Source organism: Trichomycterus rosablanca, chromosome 22 (genome assembly GCF_030014385.1).
Source record: "Trichomycterus rosablanca isolate fTriRos1 chromosome 22, fTriRos1.hap1, whole genome shotgun sequence".
Lineage (NCBI taxonomy): Eukaryota > Metazoa > Chordata > Actinopteri > Siluriformes > Trichomycteridae > Trichomycterus > Trichomycterus rosablanca.
The window spans coordinates 18,882,240-18,904,425 of record NC_086009.1 but is presented as its reverse complement, the minus strand read 5'-3'; the positions used below and the strand labels follow the sequence as shown (position 1 = coordinate 18,904,425).

At 41.8% G+C, this 22,186-nt stretch overlaps 1 protein-coding gene across 1 annotated transcript; it reads right to left on the bottom strand.

The window, feature by feature from the left end:
• Positions 1–456: 456 nt before the first annotated feature.
• Positions 457–20,548, bottom strand: fam83fa (family with sequence similarity 83 member Fa). The gene is made up of 5 exons (XM_062985067.1): positions 20,078–20,548; positions 10,931–11,098; positions 6,384–6,505; positions 4,879–5,804; positions 457–529 (listed from the first exon to the last, which is right to left on the bottom strand). Exons 1-5 carry the CDS (start codon positions 20,546–20,548, stop codon positions 480–482), a joined length of 1,737 nt encoding a protein of 578 aa, XP_062841137.1. The 3' UTR covers positions 457–479.
• Positions 20,549–22,186: the final 1,638 nt, after the last annotated feature.

Here is a 22,186-nt window from a genome sequence, read left to right as displayed (position 1 = left end):
AAAAAAAAATCAAAGAAACAAAAAAAGATTCACAAAACAACAATTATGCTACTTTAAGTAGTGCTTAACAATCGTATCGGTCCTGCAGTCTGTTTGCACACAGGTGTAGATTCATCTAAATCACATGAACCTAAGACAGAGCAAAACTAGCAATCGGCTTCATTTCTTCAGTCCTAGTAAACTGTGAGCTGTAGTTTCCACACGCCGTCACATGAAATGTTGATTCAGGGCTTTACATGATCTTCATGTAAACATAACACCAATGACATCAGCTTCGTTCGTTCTTGTACCATCAAGCGCACATGACGTGGCTTTTGTTTTACCTCTGAATGTTCTGTTATGTTTCCTCAAGTGCAACAGGTAAAATCAGCCTTTTTATAGACCTTGTAATGTTCCCTTTAAAAGTTAACTTCTGACCTGCGTCTGCAGATCCTAAAGCTTCTGTTTTCTACTATACGTCCATTCAAAGTCCATTCATCTCATGACTGAATGCAGTTCTTTTTCTGGCTCCGTCTGCGCCCTTTCAAGCCTGGAGAGAAAGAAAGATGCAAACAAAAGCTGCATTATAACCTAATAGTGGCATCATACCAGCGGTAAACAAGTGATCATTCAAAGGTACTATTCAATCCTGCGTGATCATTTAAAGGTTCTCGTAAATCCTGTGTGATCAGTGTTTGGTTCTACTAAATCCCAGGGATATGCTGAAATAATAACCTGCAGTTTCCTTTAAATAATAAAGTGAAATAACTTTTACACTTGCACTTTTACCTTGGAGCTTGGAACAATAGGAACTTTATAGTTTCGATTTTGTGTGATCCCAGAAACCGCACTGGCAGTACTATGGTATTCTGCCAAGATGAAGTAAATGCAGGGATTCATGTGTAATCTGACAAACATTAACTGCTGTGCCATAAATTGCTAGTAGTTCCCATGCCAAGTCCAGACTCCACTCAATTCTCCTGCCATCAGCAAAAATGTCGTGAATTGCCCGAGTTTTCATTTACATGGCAATCATAAACTGTCAATGAGAAAGTAACAAACTTTGAAAAAGAACACGAGTATCCAACCACATTTTCCACATGATTCCTCTCAAGCTCCTTCGAGCTGCTTGTTAGGTTTCGCCACAGCAGATCCGCCCCCCTTCCTTCCCAAAAGCTAGATTTACAGACCGCCTTGCACCTTTTGTATTTGTGAGCCAAGCCCAGGATTTAAAATCCCGGATTTGCAGGATGGCCTTTACTGTGACACCCCAGCAGCTCACAAGCATTCAAGTACTTACTTTAAATTTACCCTTATATACAGTGTATCACAAAAGTGAGTACACCCCTCACATTTCTGCAAATATTTTATTATATCTTTTCATGGGACAACACTATAGAAATAAAACTTGGATATAACTTAGAGTAGTCAGTGTACAACTTGTATAGCAGTGTAGATTTACTGTCTTCTGAGAATAACTCAACACACAGCCATTAATGTCTAAATGGCTGGCAACATAAGTGAGTACACCCCACAGTGAACATGTCCAAATTGTGCCCAAAGTGTCAATATTTTTTGTGACCACCATTATTATCCAACACTGCCTTAACCCTCCTGGGCATGGAATTCACCAGAGCTGCACAGGTTGCTACTGGAATCCTCTTCCACTCCTCCATGATGACATCACGGAGCTGGTGGATGTTAGACATCTTGAACTCCTCCACCTTCCACTTGAGGATGCGCCACAGGTGCTCAATTGGGTTTAGTCCATCACCTTTACCTTCAGCTTCCTCAGCAAGGCAGTTGTCATCTTGGAGGTTGTGTTTGGGGTCGTTATCCTGTTGGAAAACTGCCATGAGGCCCAGTTTTCGAAGGGAGGGGATCATGCTCTGTTTCAGAATGTCACAGTACACGTTGGAATTCATGTTTCCCTCAATGAACTGCAGCTCCCCAGTGCCAGCAACACTCATGCAGCCCAAGACCATGATGCTACCACCACCATGCTTGACTGTAGGCAAGATACAGTTGTCTTGGTACTTCTCACCAGGGCGCCGCCACACATGCTGGACACCATCTGAGCCAAACAATTTTATCTTGGTCTCGTCAGACCACAGGGCATTCCAGTAATCCATGTTCTTGGACTGCTTGTCTTCAGCAAACTGTTTGCGGGCTTTCTTGTGCGTCAGCTTCCTTCTGGGATGACGACCATGCAGACCGAGTTGATGCAGTGTGCGGCGTATGGTCTGAGCACTGACAGGCTGACCTCCCACGTCTTCAACCTCTGCAGCAATGCTGGCAGCACTCATGTGTCTATTTTTTAGACACATATATATATACAGTGTATCACAAAAGTGAGTACACCCCTCACATTTCTGCAAATATTTCATTATATCTTTTCATGGGACAACACTATAGACATGAAACTTGGATATAACTTAGAGTAGTCAGTGTACAACTTGTATAGCAGTGTAGATTTACTGTCTTCTGAAAATAACTCAACACACAGCCATTAATGTCTAAATAGCTGGCAACATAAGTGAGTACACCCCACAGTGAACATGTCCAAATTGTGCCCAAATGTGTCGTTGTCCCTCCCTGGTGTCATGTGTCAAGGTCCCAGGTGTAAATGGGGAGCAGGGCTGTTAAATTTGGTGTTTTGGGTACAATTCTCTCATACTGGCCACTGGATATTCAACATGGCACCTCATGGCAAAGAACTCTCTGAGGATGTGAGAAATAGAATTGTTGCTCTCCACAAAGATGGCCTGGGCTATAAGAAGATTGCTAACACCCTGAAACTGAGCTACAGCATGGTGGCCAAGGTCATACAGCGGTTTTCCAGGACAGGTTCCACTCGGAACAGGCTTCGCCAGGGTCGACCAAAGAAGTTGAGTCCACGTGTTCGGCGTCATATCCAGAGGTTGGCTTTAAAAAATAGACACATGAGTGCTGCCAGCATTGCTGCAGAGGTTGAAGACGTGGGAGGTCAGCCTGTCAGTGCTCAGACCATACGGCGCACACTGCATCAACTCGGTCTGCATGGTCGTCATCCCAGAAGGAAGCTGACGCACAAGAAAGCCAGCAAACAGTTTGCTGAAGACAAGCAGTCCAAGAACATGGATTACTGGAATGCCCTGTGGTCTGACGAGACCAAGATAAACTTGTTTGGCTCAGATGGTGTCCAGCATGTGTGGCGGCGCCCTGGTGAGAAGTACCAAGACAACTGTATCTTGCCTACAGTCAAGCATGGTGGTGGTAGCATCATGGTCTTGGGCTGCATGAGTGTTGCTGGCACTGGGGAGCTGCAGTTCATTGAGGGAAACATGAATTCCAACATGTACTGTGACATTCTAAAACAGAGCATGATCCCCTCCCTTCGAAAACTGGGCCTCATGGCAGTTTTCCAACAGGATAACGACCCCAAACACAACCTCCAAGATGACAACTGCCTTGCTGAGGAAGCTGAAGGTAAAGGTGATGGACTAAACCCAATTGAGCACCTGTGGCGCATCCTCAAGTGGAAGGTGGAGGAGTTCAAGGTGTCTAACATCCACCAGCTCCGTGATGTCATCATGGAGGAGCGGAAGAGGATTCCAGTAGCAACCTGTGCAGCTCTGGTGAATTCCATGCCCAGGAGGGTTAAGGCAGTGTTGGATAATAATGGTGGTCACACAAAATATTGACACTTTGGGCACAATTTGGACATGTTCACTGTGGGGTGTACTCACTTATGTTGCCAGCCATTTAGACATTAATGGCTGTGTGTTGAGTTATTTTCAGAAGACAGTAAATCTACACTGCTATACAAGCTGTACACTGACTACTCTAAGTTATATCCAAGTTTTATTTCTATAGTGTTGTCCCATGAAAATATATAATAAAATATTTGCAGAAATGTGAGGGGTGTACTCACTTATGTGATACACTGTATATATATATATATATATATATATATATTAATTTCCCAACCGTAGGACTAATAAAGGATTATCTTATATCAGCCATAACATTAAAACCACCTCCTTGTTTCTACACTCACTGTCCATTTTATCAGCTCCACTTACCATATAGAAGCACTTTGAAGTTCTACAATTACTGACTGTAGTCCAGCTGTTTCTTTACATACCTTTTTTGCCTGCTTTCATGCTTTTATTCTTCAATGGTCAGGACCCCCTCAGGACCACCACAGAGCAGGTATTATTTAGGTGGTGGATCATTCTCAGCACTGCAGTGACACTGGCATGGTGGTGGTGTGTTAGTGTGTGTTGTGCTGGTATGAGTGGATCAGACACAGCAGCGCTGCTGGAGTTTTTAAATATCATGTCCACTCACTGTCCACTCTATTAGACACTCCTACCTAGTTGGTCCACCTTGTAGATGTAAAGTCAGAGTTGGTCATCTTCTAGACCTTCATCAGTGGTCACAGGACGCTGCCCATGGGGCGCTGTTGGCTGGATATTTTTGGTTGGTGGACTATTCTCAGTCCAGCAGTGACAGTGAGGTGTTTAAAAACTCCAGCAGCATTGCTGTGTCTTATCCACTCATACCAGCACAACACAGACTAACACACCAGCACCATGTCAGTGTCACTGCAGCGCTGAAAATGATCCACCACCCAAATAATACCTGCTCTGTGGTGGTCCTGTGGGGGTCCTGACCACTGAAGAACAGCATGACAGTAGGCTAACAAAGCATACAGAGAAACAGATGAACTACAGTCAGTAATTGTAGAACTACAAAGTGCTTCTATATGGTAAGTGGAGCTGATAAAATGGACAATGAGTGTAGAAACAAGGAGGTGGTTTTAAAGTTGAGCTGCATTATAAAACTTAAACCAGCTTAAACCTTGTTGATCCAAGTTGTTGTACATGTATTTTGTATTACGTGTGTAAAACTTACCGTCCTCCTGTCCTGTGTTGATAACCTGCATGGAGACGCTCCTCTGTGGCAGTTTGGAGGAATTCTTGGTTTTAAATTTCGTCACGTTCGGTTTTTCTATGATCACGAAGGAGTCGTCCAGTTCAGCCCCCGTTTCACTGTCTGAGACTTTGTGTACAGGTGAAGGAGGGGCGTGTATAGAGTTCTGTATCTGCGGGCTCTCAGGCTGAGCTTCCCGAACGTGATTCTCCACCTTAGGCGGCTCATTAGTGTGATTGGCCAGCTTGGTGTCTTTGACATGATTGGCAGGCTTTGGTGGACTGTGATTGGCCTGTTTAGTGTCAGAGCTGTGATTTTGGCTCACAGTTTTTAAATCTGGGCTGTTATTGGGTGACCTGCCTTTGAGGAAAAGTCTGAAAGAGCTGCGCTGCTTTTTAGAACCAAAAGGAGAAGCATTTTTGACGTCCTTCTTATTTTCATCAGTCGCCTCTGGAGATGCTCGGTCTGGCTCATCAGCGCCTTTGTCGGTGTGGAGTAACTTCTCCATATTACTCTTGATATCATTTCCGGCGTAATCCCGTAGCTTGGAGAGATCCTGCAATGATCCAGTTATTCCTAAACTGTTCCCCACGACCAAAGCATATTTGGGGTTGTGATATTTGTGCGCAGGAACGTTCAGGTTGACCTGCTTGGATTCACCCAGAGAGACCTGGAACCGAGAGGCAGCCACGGGCAAAGCTGGCTGGGTAGCCTGTGTAGTGGGTGGTGATTTTAGGACCGATGTGGGTCTGGACATAGTGGGTTTGGTGATGTGGAACTCGTGGTAGAGATCCACCTTTTCAGACACGGCATAAAGTTCCCGAAAGTCATTGTCAAAAAAATCCACCACATGGCCAGACATGACAGTAATGGTACTCCGGTTTATCCTGGAGGAAGTCCAAGTAAAGCTGTGAGAAAGAATAAAATATATTAATTACTGAATGTATGAATAGATATATATATTTTAATATTTTGTTTATGCATTTTCTCCCCTTTTTCTCCCCTTTAGCACGTCCAATTGCCCAATCACATCATGCTTCCTCTCCACCAATGCCGATCCCTGCTCTGATTGAGGAGAACGAAGCTAACCCACGCCCCCTCCGACACGTGGGCAGCATGTTGTATGCATTTTATCACCTACACTTTGACGAGTGCAGTGCAGCTCAGCGTTGTGTACGGAGAGACACACCCTGAGAGCACTCTTTTCTCATCTCTGTGTAGGTGTCATCAATCAGCCAGCAGAGGTCGTAATTGCACCAGTCATGGGAGAGAGACCCCATCCGGCTTAGTCCCGCCCAAATCTGAACAACAGGCCAATCGTTGTTCATGTGGCTGCTCAGCCTTAGCCGGTGTTTAGGGTTGAAAGCTTCTATTATTTTACTTGTATTTGTGACATTCAATAATAATGTGTTTTATTGTTATTATCATTATTAAGAATGAATTATGCGAGGTAACTGGGGAACAAAATCTAAGTGTTGCACGCAGACCTGTACGATCCGAACATGACTTTTTCTCCATCCACCAGCATGTACTTGGAGCACATCGAACCCGGGAGTTTGCCGAAGGACAGAGCCAGGCCGCAGCCCTTTACCGTCCGCACCCGCATGTTCTGATAAAAGAAACAAATATTTGTTTTAGCTGCATGTCAATAGGACAAAACATTCTCCTTTGTGTTCTGCTCGGGTCAGTGTGAGCCATAAAGATAACAATACACCTACAATGTCAATAATTCAAATAGATTGTGTTTGTATTTATAAAAAAGATACAGTGTTTTATCAAAAGGTCAGGCAACAGCTCTTTAACAGGGTCAAGATTAAAACTCTAACTGGGCCACTTATGCTTTGAGAGTTCACTTAAACTTCTCGTCCATCTTAACATTTCTGGCAGAGAGGAGACGGGTTTTAATCTCAAATCTCTCTGATCTGTGCACCTTTTTTTTTAACCACGCCTGATCAGACTGCCCGTCAGTGTGCCTAAGAGCACGTACAGTTTTTAATGCTACCACCAATATATTCTACAGTGGGAATGACGTTCCCTGTCTGACTGGCACGACTTGTTTGATTTATGCCACACATTCTGCTTGGCATTTAAGCGAACATGTTTTATTTGAGTCTAATCGAACCAGTTTGCCACTTCGTTGTGTGGCACTTGGCAGATTCTTTTAGTAGGATGGTCTTCCCTGCTGTTCCATTGAAGTAGGGTAACCAGACATCAAAACTGCAGCTGAAGGAGAGAGAGTTTGTAAGGTAAATGAACTATTTTGGAGTCCCATGCTGCCATCTTATCACAAGTGTCCACTTTTTTGAATTAAAATTAAAGCTTTTTTGGTGCAGCAATGAATTATTAGATTTATAAAGGTCATCTTTAGAAATATCCACTTTTTCATGATGGACTGAATTAAACTCTGAGGTGTGTTCTGTGCCATTGAGAACACCAATTTATCATGTACAGTAGGGCTGGGCGATATATCGATATTTTAAAAATATCGATATATTTTCATACGCGATATAAGATAAGACAATATCGCATATATCGATATAGATGTTGCGTTCCAGTTAGATCCGACAGTTCGTCTTTCTCTTCTCCCAGTTTGTCTCTGCACATGTTCACCTGCCCCGCCCCTCTCCCTCACTGCCCCGCCTCTCTCCCTCACTGAACACAACTCGCCCCTCCCCACCGCTTCACCAGTAATTCCTGCAGGCAGCGATAGCATGGAGACGGATAAAGACGTGACAGAAGCTATCGAAGAGCAGCTGTTTACTAAAAAGAAAAATAATGACTAATTTTGTAATTATTTGGAGATGGTTCGAATTCAAAGTGTCAGATGAGCAGCAGAATAATGTATTCTGTAGAGAATGCCGAAAACAAGTCCAGATAAAAGGTTCCAGCTCCGTGTACCTTCATTCGTTTTTCACTTCAAATCCCAAAGTTAAAAAACAAGAAAACGAGTCGTTATTCGTTTCAAAAACCAACACAAGCGCATGCACGCGCTGACATGCACGTATTTACTTCACATTAAGTGTCGAGAAAGTAATAATAACGTAGCGGTGCGTCTCCTGTTGTTCTGACTCTTGTGTTTGTATATGTGATGTGCATATACTTGCTCTATCTGTAAATACAAACATTATGGGGATTTCTGTACTGGATGTTGTACGTGGTTGTGTTAGTTTATACTGGACGATCGCCCGACGTCCGACACGTCATTTATTTATTTATCTTCTATTATAGTATTACTTGTTGTCGGCCAATAAACAACCAAACATTATTAAATTGCATGAACTAACTCTGCAGTAAACAAGGAGCAAACAGCAATTAAACAACAAATAAAGCTGTTAAATAATAATAAAGTGCATGAAGAAGAACGCTGATTAAAATGCATTAAATGTTGTAATAGTTACACAGTAACATGAACGATTAGTTCTGCCTGTATTACAGAACTGAGTTCTATACAGTAAAAGAAAATATTAATGTAAATGTTAATGTTGTGGCGACATATACATAAAATAATGTATAAAGTCCAAACATGGGGGGGTGGGGGGTTAACGAGGGGTTTACTTTAACTGGGTTTTACTTTTAATGTCACACAAGCTCAGCCAGAAACCATGTCATTCCAACATCTTCCCTACACACTCGCTCCCTGCGCCCTATAGTACACTTAACATTCTTAAAGGGCCAGACAATATATTTGTAATTCACGTTAGACAACAGGAGATGCCTTAGAAAACAACTTTTTTTTTTCTTAGAATAGCTCTTTTTTTTTTTTTTAAGCAAAAATAATTCTTGTGTGAAGCTTCCACAGCATGAATATTAATAAAAGTGCCTGTAAAAAAATTGGAACATGTAGCTTTGTCTCAGAAGTGTCTTTTTGTTATTACCTTATGGAATAAAAAAATATCGAGATATATATCGTATATCGCCATTCAGAAAAAAATATCGAGATATAATTTTTGATCCATATCGCCCAGCCCTAATGTACAGATTAGCTTTTCTCCTGTTTGATCCTGTTTGTTTTGAAAGCTTTTTTGACTTTAATTTGATCCGTTCTGTCTCTATCAAAGTTTGGTTCACGAGCATACACAGAACAAACTGCCATGAAATCATGAAATGCGTCCTGACAAGTCTGTGTAAACTTTTGATTTTACACTGTTGGTTTCTGTGAGGTAGCGAAGAGAACCTTAAGAAAGAAGAATGGTAGGCTGTAAAAACAGGGGCGGATATGTTCCTACAGAACTCCTTAACTAAACAAACATCCAGAAAGAAGCCAGCATAAGAACGTTCTTGGACACACATGGGTGTGCCAGCAAATGCTAGAAAAAAAATAAGCTCCAGCAGAGAGAAATAAAAAAAACATGAGGGAGAAAAAGGCAGGAGGGAGGGACAAGGACTGGTGATAATTACTGTATTAGTGAATAATAAAATGCAGTAGGTTAAAGTCCTTTCACTCTCATTTTCATGAACTATAGATGAGGCTCTCATCCAACTAACAGTACCCTTGAATTAAAGAAAGAGAGAGAGAGAGAAGTTGGCATGGCTCGCTGGTTAGACCAGAGTTTTGTATTCCAGACTTCATAAATTCTCTCCCTATTCACTCCGTTCACAAAGCCGAGAGGAAACACAAAGGACTTACAGGAAAACTGAAACACGTTTCCAACAACCAAATTGCCGTCATTTGCTAAATTCACACACTTAACCCTGTTCAGAATAGACGGTGTGTGGAGATGTGGTTTTAGTCTCTGTACAGTGGATTCAGACAGTATTCAGAATCCCTTGACATTTTGCACACTTTGTGTGCTGTTGTGGATTTTAAATGGATAGAATTGTAATTTACCATCAGTCTAAACTTGATCACTCAGAATGACAAAGTGAAAACATGTTTTTAAAACTTTCAAAAACTAATTAGGGCAAATTAGGTACGGCAGTTGTAGCCTAGTGGTTAAGGTACTGGACTAGTAATGGAAAGGTCGCTGGTTCACTGCCAGGTTGCCACTGTTGAGCCCCTTAGCAAGGCCCTTAACCCTCAATTGCTTAGACAGTATACTGTCACAGTACTGTAAGTCGCTTTGCATAAAGCGTCTGCTTAAGTGCCGAATATGTAAATGTAAATAAAAATGAAATTGCTTATTCACTTAAGTATTCAGTTAGTCATTCTCATTCATTTTAAAAGTTATAAAGGTGTACAAGTAATATTTATTTGCAATTTTGGATCAATCAGGGACAATTTAACAGGTTTTGGGATACGAAAGGAGGTATGCTACTGGGTTGTGTCATCTAAGGCAGTTGGTTTGAATGGCCTGAGGCTAACTGTGTTAGCTTAGTAAGCTAAAACTGGGGCAGTGGGTGGGGACAGACGACAATGTAATCACTGTCTAACTAGAGCGTCTCAATAAACTGCCATCTACAGTTCAATGTCAGTTAAAAACCTCTCCACTTAGGCAGCAGGGCAGCTCACTAGGTTTTGAGACATCACAACCCCCTCATATCTATATATTTAAAAAAATCACTCTCCACATGTTCATATACAATAGAAAATGAGAAGAAGCATCCAGCATCATTCTACAGCAACGAGTTCTGTTATGTGACAGGAAACAGGCCTGATACAAAACCTCAGTGGAAAAGACCCACACACACTATATTGGACATCCCATTCCAAGGTCCACTATTACAGGCTCCACTCTCTTCAGGAGGCACAAAATTGGTATGGCATAAATTATCATTTTTAAGTTCAGGCACTGATGTTGAACAAGACAATCTGGCTCAAAATACACATTTCAGGTCATCCCAAACTTGTCAAGCCATTTCTTTATCACCTTGCTTCTGTTGCATAGGGTCATGCTTCAACAAGAAAGAGCCATCCCCAAACTGTTGTCACACAGTTGGAACCAAGTCACTTCTTTTATATAATTGCTGTTATGCACCTGTTAGCAATGGGTGCAGCTGCAAAACCTGAATTTAATCATTAGGAGGAGAAACATTCTTTAAACCATTTAGTGTACTTAGTGTAGAGTGTTCGGGCGTGTGCGGGCCCTCGGCTCACCCGTAGATGTTGTGCTGAGATCTGCAGCCGGCTGCACATGTCCAGGAAGTGAGGCAGGCCTTTATCATCCAGCAGCAAGTAAACAGCGACGCAGCGCTTACTCGCCGCATCCAGCAGATCCTGCAGGATCAGCAAATCTGTCAAGAGGTCCATCACCACCGCCACTGTCTAACACACAGACACACAGAGCATGACAGACAGGAGAAGGATCATTGCATTAAGGAGTTAATTACATTAAAATCGTTTACATTAAGTCAAGTCAATTTTATTTTATAGTGCTTTTTACAATGGACATTGTCTCAAAGCAACTTCACAGACTCCAGGACCAACAGACCAAAAATTCCTGTTGAGCAAGCCGAGGGTGACGGTGGCAAGGAAAAACTCCCATAAAAATACAGGAAGAAACCTTGAGAGGAACCAGACTCAGCAGGGCGGCCTCCCTGTTGGGCGGCCATCCTCTATGGGTGGTCATTTGCAGCATTTAGCAGACATTTTATTCAAAGTGACGACTTATAACTAAGACTAAATACAATTCAAGCAATTAAGGGTCAAGGTCCTTGCTCAGGGGCCAAGCTGCTGATTACTAGTCCTGCACCTTAATCACTGAGCTACCACCACCCTAGATTAAACCGAACAAACCGAGATCAGGATCATCTGACTGCCAACACACAAGAATTAAAATACACATGAAAGAAAGTAAAAGGGGCGAGTGGAATCCAGCCATCAGGGCAAAGTCATTTTAAATGTAAAACATCTGTGTAGTGATTCATCTGTTTAGAATTCGGTTTTCAGTCAGAGGATGCAGATTTAGCACAGTCATGTTTCAGAGTTTCCATCCTCCCAAACTCTGCTGCACTAAACACAGAGCTGTTAGAACTTCATTTCATTATTCACTTTGATTTTAAGTTATTTTCACTTAAGTTGGGCCTAAATTTTGCAATGTTTGTTTTGTTGTTCTATTTTTCGATGCTGATCAGCCATAACATTAAAACCACCTCCATGTTTCTACACACACTGTCCATTTTATCAGCTCCACTTACCATATAGAAGCACTTTGTAGTTCTACAATTACTGACTGTAGTCCATCTGTTTCTCTACCTACTTTTTTAGCCTGCTTTCACCCGGTTCTTCAATGGTCAGGACCCCCACAGGACCACCACAGAGCAGGTATTATTTGGGTGGTGGATCATTCTCAGCGCTGCAGTGACACTGACATGGTGCTGGTGTGTTAGTGTGTGTTGTGCTGGTATGAGTGGATCAGACACAGCAGCGCTGTGAAAAAGAACAGCATGAAAGGGGATAAAGTATGTAGAGAAACAGATGGACTACAGTCCGTAATTGTAGAACTACAAAGTGCTTCTATATGGTAAGCGGAGCTGATAAAATGAACAGTGAGTGTAGAAACAAGGAGGTGGTTCTAATGTTATGGCTGATCGGTGTATATGTTCAAGCCCCACCACCACCAAGTTGCCACTGTTGGGTCTCTGAGCAAGGCCCTTAACCCTCAGTTGCTCATTGTGTAAGTGGCTTTGGATAAAAGCGTCTGCTAAATGCTGAAAATGTAAATATGTATATGTGAATATAAAACTTTCAATAGAGAATCATGATGTAGCAGTAATAAAGGTTTTAAACAGGCAAACCTGACGTGCTGTTCTGCTTATTTGATGAAGGCCCTATAAAGTCCTTTATGGGGCCTATTAGCAAATTAGCCCAATATTTTTGTAAACAGGGAATAAATGTACACTAAACGTAGTATTAAAACAATAAAATAAAAGTTTTCTTTAATTTCAGTAAGTTATAATGTCTGTATTTTGACTGATCTACTTCCTTTTAATTTAATTCGAGGACATTTAGTTTTTCTGTGTTGAAATGTTCTCTTTTTCTGGTCTAAGTGTCTTATAATCACTTTAACTTAAACTACTTCAGCTAACAAAGAAAACACTAAGTCAGTCCCTACATGAACTTCACCACGTCTTTCACCAGCTATCAAATGAAGAAAAGTTTCTAGCCTGAGGCAGGGAGCCGACGTACCAGGAGGGTTTTTTTTTTCTAACAATACCTGAATCATAACCGTCCTGAATATCAGGTTTCAAATATCAACGTAACATTTCATATGAACATTTGCATATTATACGAGTAAATCAACTTTATAGGGCTGAACAACAAAACAACTACAGAAACTACAGAAACTACACACGTCCCGGGACTTGCAGTCAATGACTTGGAGCTACTAAAGTGTTAATGTATGTTGTGTGCATGTGTGTGTGCTTCATGATGGACTGGCGACCTGTCCAGGGTGTTTCATGTCTTTCGCCCAATGAATCAGACCCACCGCAACCCTGACCAGGACAAAGCTGTGGTAAAACAGACAATGAATAAATGAATGAAAGACTTTATGATTGAAATCTATGGAACTGAAATCCTTCCTTATGAACAACATGACACATGTTATAGGGCAGTTGTAGCCTAGTGGTTAAGGTACTGGACTAGTAATCAAAAGGTCGTTGGTTCAAGGCTTACCACTACCAGGCTAACACTGTTGGGCCCTTGAGCAAGGCCCCTAACCCTCAATTGCTTAGACAATATACTGTCACAATACTGTACGTTGCTTTAGATAAAAGCGTCTGCTAAATGCTGAGAATGTAAATGTAATGTAAATGTTATGACACGTTAGTTCATAAAAATAAACATTTAGATCATTATAAAACCTGGAGAATGTGGGATAGCTCAAATGTATAAATAATTAGACTGCTGATTTATGTGACAGCAGAATCTTCAGTGCTACACCTGGTTGTGTGTGACATTTTAATCATGCACTATAATAGAGCATTATGATGGAGCATTGTGTATTCGGGTTATTTAACAGGGCAGGGCAACCACACTAGTAAAAGCACTATGAGTAATGCACGATATTTAAGTGGGGTAAGCAAATAGGTTTAGTTTTTAATCGGCTGTTGCCTGTATTTAGGGGTCGGAACAGTGGATCATTCGGGACAGTTGTGGCCTAGCGGTTAAGGTACTGGACTAGTAATCCAAAGGTTGCTGGTTCAAGCCCCACCACTTTGAGCAAGGCCCTTAACCCTCAATTGACAAAGACAATATACTGTCCTAGTACTGTAATTAGCTTTGGATAAAAGCATCTGCTAAATGCTGAAAATGTAAATGTAATGTAAATGTCTGCACACCTGATTTGGCACAGTTTTTACTCTGGATACCCTTTCTGATTCAACTTAGAATAGCGTGAAGCATGAACTTTCTGTTTAAGGACCCATCATGGCATCTTAATGGGGTTCAGGTCAGAAATCTGGCCACTACAAAACCTAAAGACCAGTCCACAGGACACCAGCTCAAAAGCTGGAGGGTAATAAAGATGTCTTGGCAAATGTGCGATGAGCTTTTTATGTTACTGTGGTTAGCAGTATTTCCCTACAGATGGAATAATAAACATCAACCATATCTGAAATACTGATTTATTTATTAGGATTTTAATGTCATGTTTTACACTTTGGTTCCATTCATGACAGGAACGGTAGTTACTGGTTACACAAGATTCATCAGTTCAAACACAGTCGTGGACAATTTTGTATCTCCAGTTCACCTCACTTGCTCGTTTTTGGACTGTGGGAGGAAACCGGAGCTCCCAGAGGAAACCTACGCAGAGACGGGGAGAACATGCAAACTCCACACAGTAAGGACCCGGACTGCTCCACCAGGGAATCAAACCCAGGAATCCCCTTGCTGTGAGGCGACGGTGCTACCCACCGAGCCACCGTGTCGCCCACATATCTAAAATGAGCAAAGGCTGCAGGTTTTTAGATGTTTGTTTTAGTTCTTTGGGACTTTGTGTAGGAGATACTAAAGCACACTTGGGAAGATTTAGTAGGCTGACCATTTCTGGACCATTTCAGCTTGTATTCCATGTAGAGATAGAGGCATTAAAACAAAAAGGTTTTCACTGCACTGTAATTCTATGCACTTCATTTTAATGTGTTTCTTAGTCTGTTGACAGACTACCATACCGGTAGAACTTACAAAGAGATATGCTATTTATTGCTGTATAATACAGTAACTGATAGAAATTAATTGCTAGGCAATTTACTAGAGAAAGATTCAATTTTATCCTACATTTTTTCCCTAAACTGTACTTAAAATTTAAATTAGGCAATGTACACTGTTCAGGTCAATGGAGAAAAAGGGTTTGCCTTTCACAAACGTTTAACAGCAACAATGTCGTCATGTTTGCACAATCCCTCCAGCTAACGACAATCTCACAGTCCATGTAACAGTGCTGATCACTGTGGGATTCGGATAGTCGAACGTTTGAGAGGCTGTCTGCAGGCGGGACCGACTTAACTAGCTCAATGAGTCACGATGACAAGATGGGACACGATCACACCGAGGATTACAATCAGAGTTAATTGCATCTCATGAATGTAAATGTGCTGCTATTCATATGTCAACAGCAGTGAGTTAATAAGGAGGTACGGTTTAACAGCACCGTAAAACAGCAGCAGTCAAAACATCTCAAATCATCAATCGCTTTCCATTTCACAGGACATCAGCTATGAAGAATTCCTGTCGCATCATGTTTGAAACGTGTGGTGGCATTTTACACACTCTACTGAATAGGGGCTTATAAAGCATTAATAATACGTGTGATTATAAATGTAATTAATGCCTGGTAAACATGGTAAACCCCAACATTCAAATGCTTTAAGCAGCAGCCGTTTTGATGGTGGTCAGAGAGTCGATATATTCCAAACTCATGGGCATTACTATAAAGCTGTTCCCCCCTTTGCAGTCATAACATGGGCGGTGCGGTGGCACAATGGGTAGCACTGTCACCTCACAGCAAGAAGGTCCTGGGTTCGGTCCTTTCTGTGTGGAGTTTGCATGTTCTCCCCGTGTCTGTGTAGGTTTCCTCCGGGAGCTCCGGTTTCCTCCCACATACTAAATACAAAAGATACAAAATTGTCCAAGACTGTTTGACATTAAAAACTAGAACTTGAACTGGTGAATCTTGTGTAATGAGTTACTACCATTTTTGTCATGAATGTAACCAAAGTGTAAAACATGACATTAAAATCCTAATAAATAAATAAATAAATAGTCATAACATCCTCTCTTTCTTTGGGAGTGTGCCTGTAGGAATTTGGGTCTATTCAGTAAAAACAGCATTTGTAATGTCAGGTACTGATGGTTATGTCAGTTATGCTGGAACAGGAAAGGGCCTTCCCTCAACTGTTGCTACAAAGTTGGTGGCATTTTGTCTATTTTATAAATAATCTAATACACCTGTTAGCAACTTCTCTGGGTAAATCACGTGAGATCAATTATTATTAGGAAGGGTGTCACAAATATATCCACACACAAATCTAGGTCATTTCATTAGAAACACTTTCTCATTCATTCATTGTGGTTCGACCAGTATTTTAAGGCACAGCAGCCTCCGTGATTTAAACAGAATCGTGCGGAAAATCAAGTTCTATAGCCAAAAAATTTTCAGATGAGAGTTTATAGTCTAATAGGGACAATCTGACAGGTTAGAGCAGACGATCATATCAGGTTCCGCTCCTGTCACCTGAAGAATTACCATTTATTAATTCTAATGACTTGTATGTCAACTTTTAGGTAAATTCCAACATCGTGACCGGTCCCGTGTGAACTCTAATAGGAAAAAATGAGCTGCCCTATCTGCCTGTGTTCCCGACAGGTGATCGTTTTACTCATCATCACATGATAACAAAACTTCCTGCAAGCCTGGAAATTACACCAAACCATGTGACACCTATAAGTCCAGTGTACTACTCTTTTACATAACAGCTCGTGTCGAATGTAAAAAGCAAGGTTGGAATCACAATATATATTTATTTATTGATTTATTAGGATTTTAATATCATGTTTTACACACTTTGGTTACATTCATGATAGGACAGGTAGTTACTGGTTACACAAGATTCATCAGTTCACACAGTCATGGACAATTTTGTATCTCCTATTCACCTCACTTGCACGTCTTTGGACTGTGGGAGGAACCCGGAGCTCCCGGAGGAAACCCACACGGACATGGGGAGAACATGCAAACTCCACACAGAAAGAACCAGCCCCAGTCCACCTGGGAATCAAACCCAGGACCTTCTTACTGTGAGGCAACAGTGCTACACGCTGAGCCACTGTGCCGCCTCACAATATATATACTGGGTGTGGGGTGTATTAAGTAGTTCTTGTGCCCCCTGGAAACACAAAGCAAGAAGAAAACACCCTGGACAGGAAGTTAATCCATAGCAGGGTACCACACTTACAGACTCAAGCCAAACTCCATACAGATGGTGACTGAAGATGGTTCGAACTTAGGCCCCCAGGACCTTGGTGCTGCCTGCCGTGCCACCCTATCATGCATCTTGTTTAGAATATCACTTACAGTGAATTTCAAAACGTTCCATTGTTTTCACCGCTGAGTATTCACATGTTAGCTTTTCAGTTATTTAGAACAGCAGTGTCAGGTTTCAGCCCTGAAGAACCACACAGTCCTGCAGAGTAAAAACATTCTACCCTTATTTAACAGATCTGATTCTAATCAGCAGGAGGAAATAATATAAGTGGTTAGGGTACCAAACTAGTAATCAGAAGGTCGCTAGTTCAAGCCCCACCACTGCCAGGTTGCTGCTGTTGGGCCCTTGGGCAAGGCCCTTAACCCTCAGTTGCTCAGACTGTATACTGTAATCGTAATATACGTCACTTTGGATAAAGGCGTCTGCTAAAGGCTGAAAATGTAAATGTAATGTGTTTGTACCAACAGTATAGGGAAGGCCTAAAGCAAGCTTTATAAAAACATGAAGAAAAGCTCGGTTTAAATAAAAGAGACTCCAGTCGCCTGGCCTGCACAGAGCCCTGACCTTAATGCCATCTGTTTTTACAATAGCAAGCTTATGGTCAGGTGTCCAAGTTCTTTTGGCCATATAGTGTACATAAATATTGAAATCTCCACAGTGGGACTGCTGCACCATCCATGCACCCTCAGCAGCTGATGCTCCAGAAGTTTCTACTGATCATGGAGTTCCTTTTTTATCACTGGTAAATGTTTACTAAGGCTCTGTAAGTATTAAACTCATCTACTTCTGGGCTGTGAAAGATAACAAGTATGACTGTGTTATTAATTTAGGCAGAATATGACCTGGGTGAAGATTAGCCTTTTTTATCTGGCACTACGCTGCTCGCTGGTATCATTAAGGTCAGGTTGATCTACTTTGTTTCTCAACTAGACAATAAAGCACTTCAGTAAGTGACTTTTGGATAAGAGGCTGTAACTGCTAAACATGGAAATGGATATGCAAATGTAGATGATCCAAACTCTTAGAAGAAAGCCAGCTAAAGCCAGAGTGGACCAGAGTGGAGGGTGTGGTTTGCCCTCATAGCCTCTCAGCAACTACTTCATTTGTATAAAAACTATTACTTACTCTTTTTTATTTTGCACAACTTTCGGTTACAAAATCAATCCACCCATGCCAACACACCCAGTTATTTTAATATCTGGGGTGTAATGTCTGTGATGGGAAAGGAATCATGCAAAAGAACTTTGGAGGAGCATACAGGATTCTTCATACTGGTTGTGAAAAGAGATTTACCTTCCATCGTCAGGTTCTCTATTTTTGCTCATTCACTTAACTGTTACACATTTTAAAACAAAATGTATTATGACAAAGACAACCAACCATTCAAGTCTTAGAAAGAGAGCTGGCAAAACTGGCTTCCAATATCATCCAAAAATATCCAATGCCAAACAGTCAAACATGGCAAAAACCAAAGTCTTCACCAAAAGTCCTGAAGGATCGTCCGAGCATCAGTGCATGATCTGAGGCTAAAGCTCAACAGCGATACAACGATATAACAAAGACGAAAAGCAAGTCTGCCTCTAAATGGCCTGAGACTAACTTAAAATCTTGCTTTTATAAGCTGGCACAACCTGTTTTTACGTTTTGGAAAGCAATTAAATTTTTCTAACAGCGGAGACTCCAAGTGTTGCATAACTTTTGCCATGTTTACTCTCTTATATAACATTTTATATGATGATCTGAAATCATTTAGTGTGATAAATATGCAAAACTAGAGGGGGTATGCGGTAATTCTTTTTCACAGTGCAAACTTATATTTAGAAAACTCCTGGCAGGCTTATACCAGGGCAGGATAAAACATTTGGGAGAAATAACTTACGCAATCGCTGGATGTGTTTCTTGAAAAATTATTGGCAACGGGCAAAACAGAGCTATTGCCTCACTGGACTCCTGAATGGGTTATTTACATATATATTTGATACAAACAAAAGATTTGGGGGTGGGGGTTTATGGCATTGCTGGACTACTTCAGGAGGTTTAAATAAAAACATAATTATTATCATCATTATTATAATCTAGGGCAGATAGAAAGCCTGTATTGTCATTTATACATATACAAGTGTACAGTATGATGATTTTTTTTATATACATATAGATATGTTAGGGGTTTAAAGGCCTTGCTCAAGGGCCTAACAGTTGTTTTATGGCAGGGCAAGGTTTCAAACCCACAGCCTTCCAATACCCACTAGGCTACCTGTGCCTTTTTGAGGGACATAGATTGGAGTAGATTGGGGGGGAAGGTATTATCTTGTTGTACCATTGGATGAGTATCAAATAAAATAGTAGATTTGGTGGATGTTGGAACAGTTCAAATAAAAACAGTAGATTTTGGGAGTGTTACCTGCTGTCCCATTTGAGAAGTTTTAAATTAAACAGTAGATTTTGGGGGGTATTACCTTGTTGTACCATTGGACGAGTGTAAAAAAAAAACTGTCGATTCTGGGGGTGTTCCCTTGCTGTCCCATCTGAGAAGTTTTGAATAAAACTGTTATTTTGGGGGTATTACCTTGCTGCACCAATGGGAGAGTTTTAAATAAAAACAATATACTGTATTTTGGGATTATTACTTTGGAATAGTTAAAATAAACAAAGTAGATTTGGGGTGGTGGTGTGTTACTTTACTTTGTTGTACCATTGGAAGAGCTTAAAACAGTAGGGGGGGGGGGGGGGGGGGGTTATCACCTTGTTGAATTATTTTTGCTGGAAAAGTTTTAAGTTAAAACAGTATATTGGGGGGGGGGGGGGGGGGGGTTACCTTGCTGGACTCCTGGATAAGCCTCCTCACCACCTCTTTGATGTGCGGGCTGTTGTCTTTGGGCGGATGGGTGTACACAGACACCCGGGTCACTCCGCGGTAGAAGCCGCCTTTGGGCCAGCCGAGCTCGAGCGGCGGAGCCTCGGTGTCAGACACGGTGGGGAAATAGGTGGAGTGAACTCCAGAGTCCGAGTCGCGGGGGGAGCGGGGTCCGCACTGCTCCGTCTCCCCCTCGTTCTCGTGATCGTCATATTCCTGAAACGAGTCCCGTATGCAGCGCACCTCCCGCGCCGACAGGAAGTCTTTGATGTTGTCCTCGCGGAGGCGCAGTTTGAAGGCTCCGTCCCCGTGCCGGAGCAGATGCTCGAGCGCCGCGCGCTGCTCCTCGCTGTAGTAAAACTCCGGTTTGGACTCCGGGATCTTCACGTTCACGTGCTCCTCGTCCATGCAGATGACCTGAGAGTCCGCCATGGCCGCCGCTTTCTGGAGGAGAAACAGCTGGAAGCAGCTCCGCGACTTTGTTTACCGACCGACTCGTGCTCGTGTCCCTAGAAACTTAGGTGACTTACGCTGACGTGGGGCGGAGTTCACTCACCTGACGTCGCAGTTTAGGGGATACCGTCTGACGTCACGGCGGCGCAGGGAGGCTCCAGGATGTTTGCAGAGAGAAGTCTGTTGTTTCTGTTGCTACAACTGAATCCAACGAAACTATAAACAGGGCTGTTCCGATTAGTTTCGACTTTAATGCTGCCCCAAATAAATGCATTTATTTATTTATTGCTTTCATTCACTGTCTGGATCCTAGACCCAGAACCTAAGGAAGACTAGCATCCGGGATCTTACCAGCATGCATTTCACTTATTAGGATTTGAATGTCATGTTTTACACACTTTGGTTACATTCATGACAGGACAGGTTCATCAGTTGAAGTTTTTAATGTCAGACACAGTCATGGACAATTTAGTATCTCCAGTTTGCCTCATGTGCACGTCTTTGGACTGTGGAAGGAAACCGGAGCTCCTGGAGGAAACCCACGCAGACTCCATACAGAAAGGACCCGGACCGCCCCACCTGATGATTGAACTCGGGACCTTCTTACTGTGAGGCGACAGTGCTACCCACTGGAACATACGAGTCCCCTGCCATCTTCAAACGACCATTAAAGACCTTCATCACCTCTTTACTAAGTGCTTAAGCTGAGAACATGAACTTACTCATCTTATAGAATCTTAAACAAAATTCTAGCTAGTCCTTTGTTTTAATAGTTTTTCAGCAGATTTGTATACCCGGACTGTTGTCTACTTATACTAGAGTAGGGAAATGTTTACTGTGGAAGCCCCTCTGTAAGTCGCTCTGGATTAAAGCTTCTGCCAAATAATGTAAATGCAAATGGAAACACCGCTTCATTTCATTTTCATCAACCTCTTTATCCTGGTCAGGGTCCCAAAAGGCATCACTGGAAGTGTCAACAAAAACCACATAGCGATGCGAAAAATTAGACACAGAACCTGTATGATTTTCTTATCTGTGTGGTTCAGAACGTTTTCCTTTACAGCCAGTATAGCTGAGACAAAGACAATAAAGTGAGATGTTCATTCGTTTTTAGCCCACCAACATCAGCAGATTTTTGTTTTCTTGACCAAATTCAAACTAAAAAGAAGCAATTTATATTGTTATTAGTGCAGTGAGAGTAGTTTTAGGTTTATATACATCCAACATAACTATGAACAGCACTAAATGTTTAGAATACTGACAGTATTAAAATAAGATAATTAAAACACAGACTAAACGTGTGGTTATAGCTTTATTTAAATTGAACTGTTTGAATGACAAATGACCAGGTCTGTGGTCGAGCGTGTTTAAATCCTTTAATAGTTTTTATTGGATGGATAGATTATTGAAAACACATCTGATGTGCCAGGGACAGAAACTAAGCTTTTCAAAAACTATTCCCAGGGTGGAGGTTTTTGAAAAACTCTTGTTTCTCTTATTAGTAAATAGGTGAAGAAAATTTACCACTAGCACATGGGTAATGTGTACATTTAGAGACTGGAGTTATTGCCTTTAATGAGTGGACTCACGGTTTCTGATCACTGGATGCGGCTGGCG

Bases quoted from the DNA above. Each gene is read 5' to 3' on its own strand.
- fam83fa (XM_062985067.1), bottom strand. From the start codon at position 20,548: ATGGCGGACTCTCAGGTCATCTGCATGGACGAGGAGCACGTGAACGTG. The intron at 6,506-10,930 runs GTGAGCCGAGGG...TTCTTTTATCAG, and splicing joins TCTCAGCACAACATCTACGG to AACATGCGGGTGCGGACGGT. The intron at 530-4,878 runs GTAAGTTTTACA...CTTTCTCTCCAG, and splicing joins CAACACAGGACAGGAGGACG to GCTTGAAAGGGCGCAGACGG.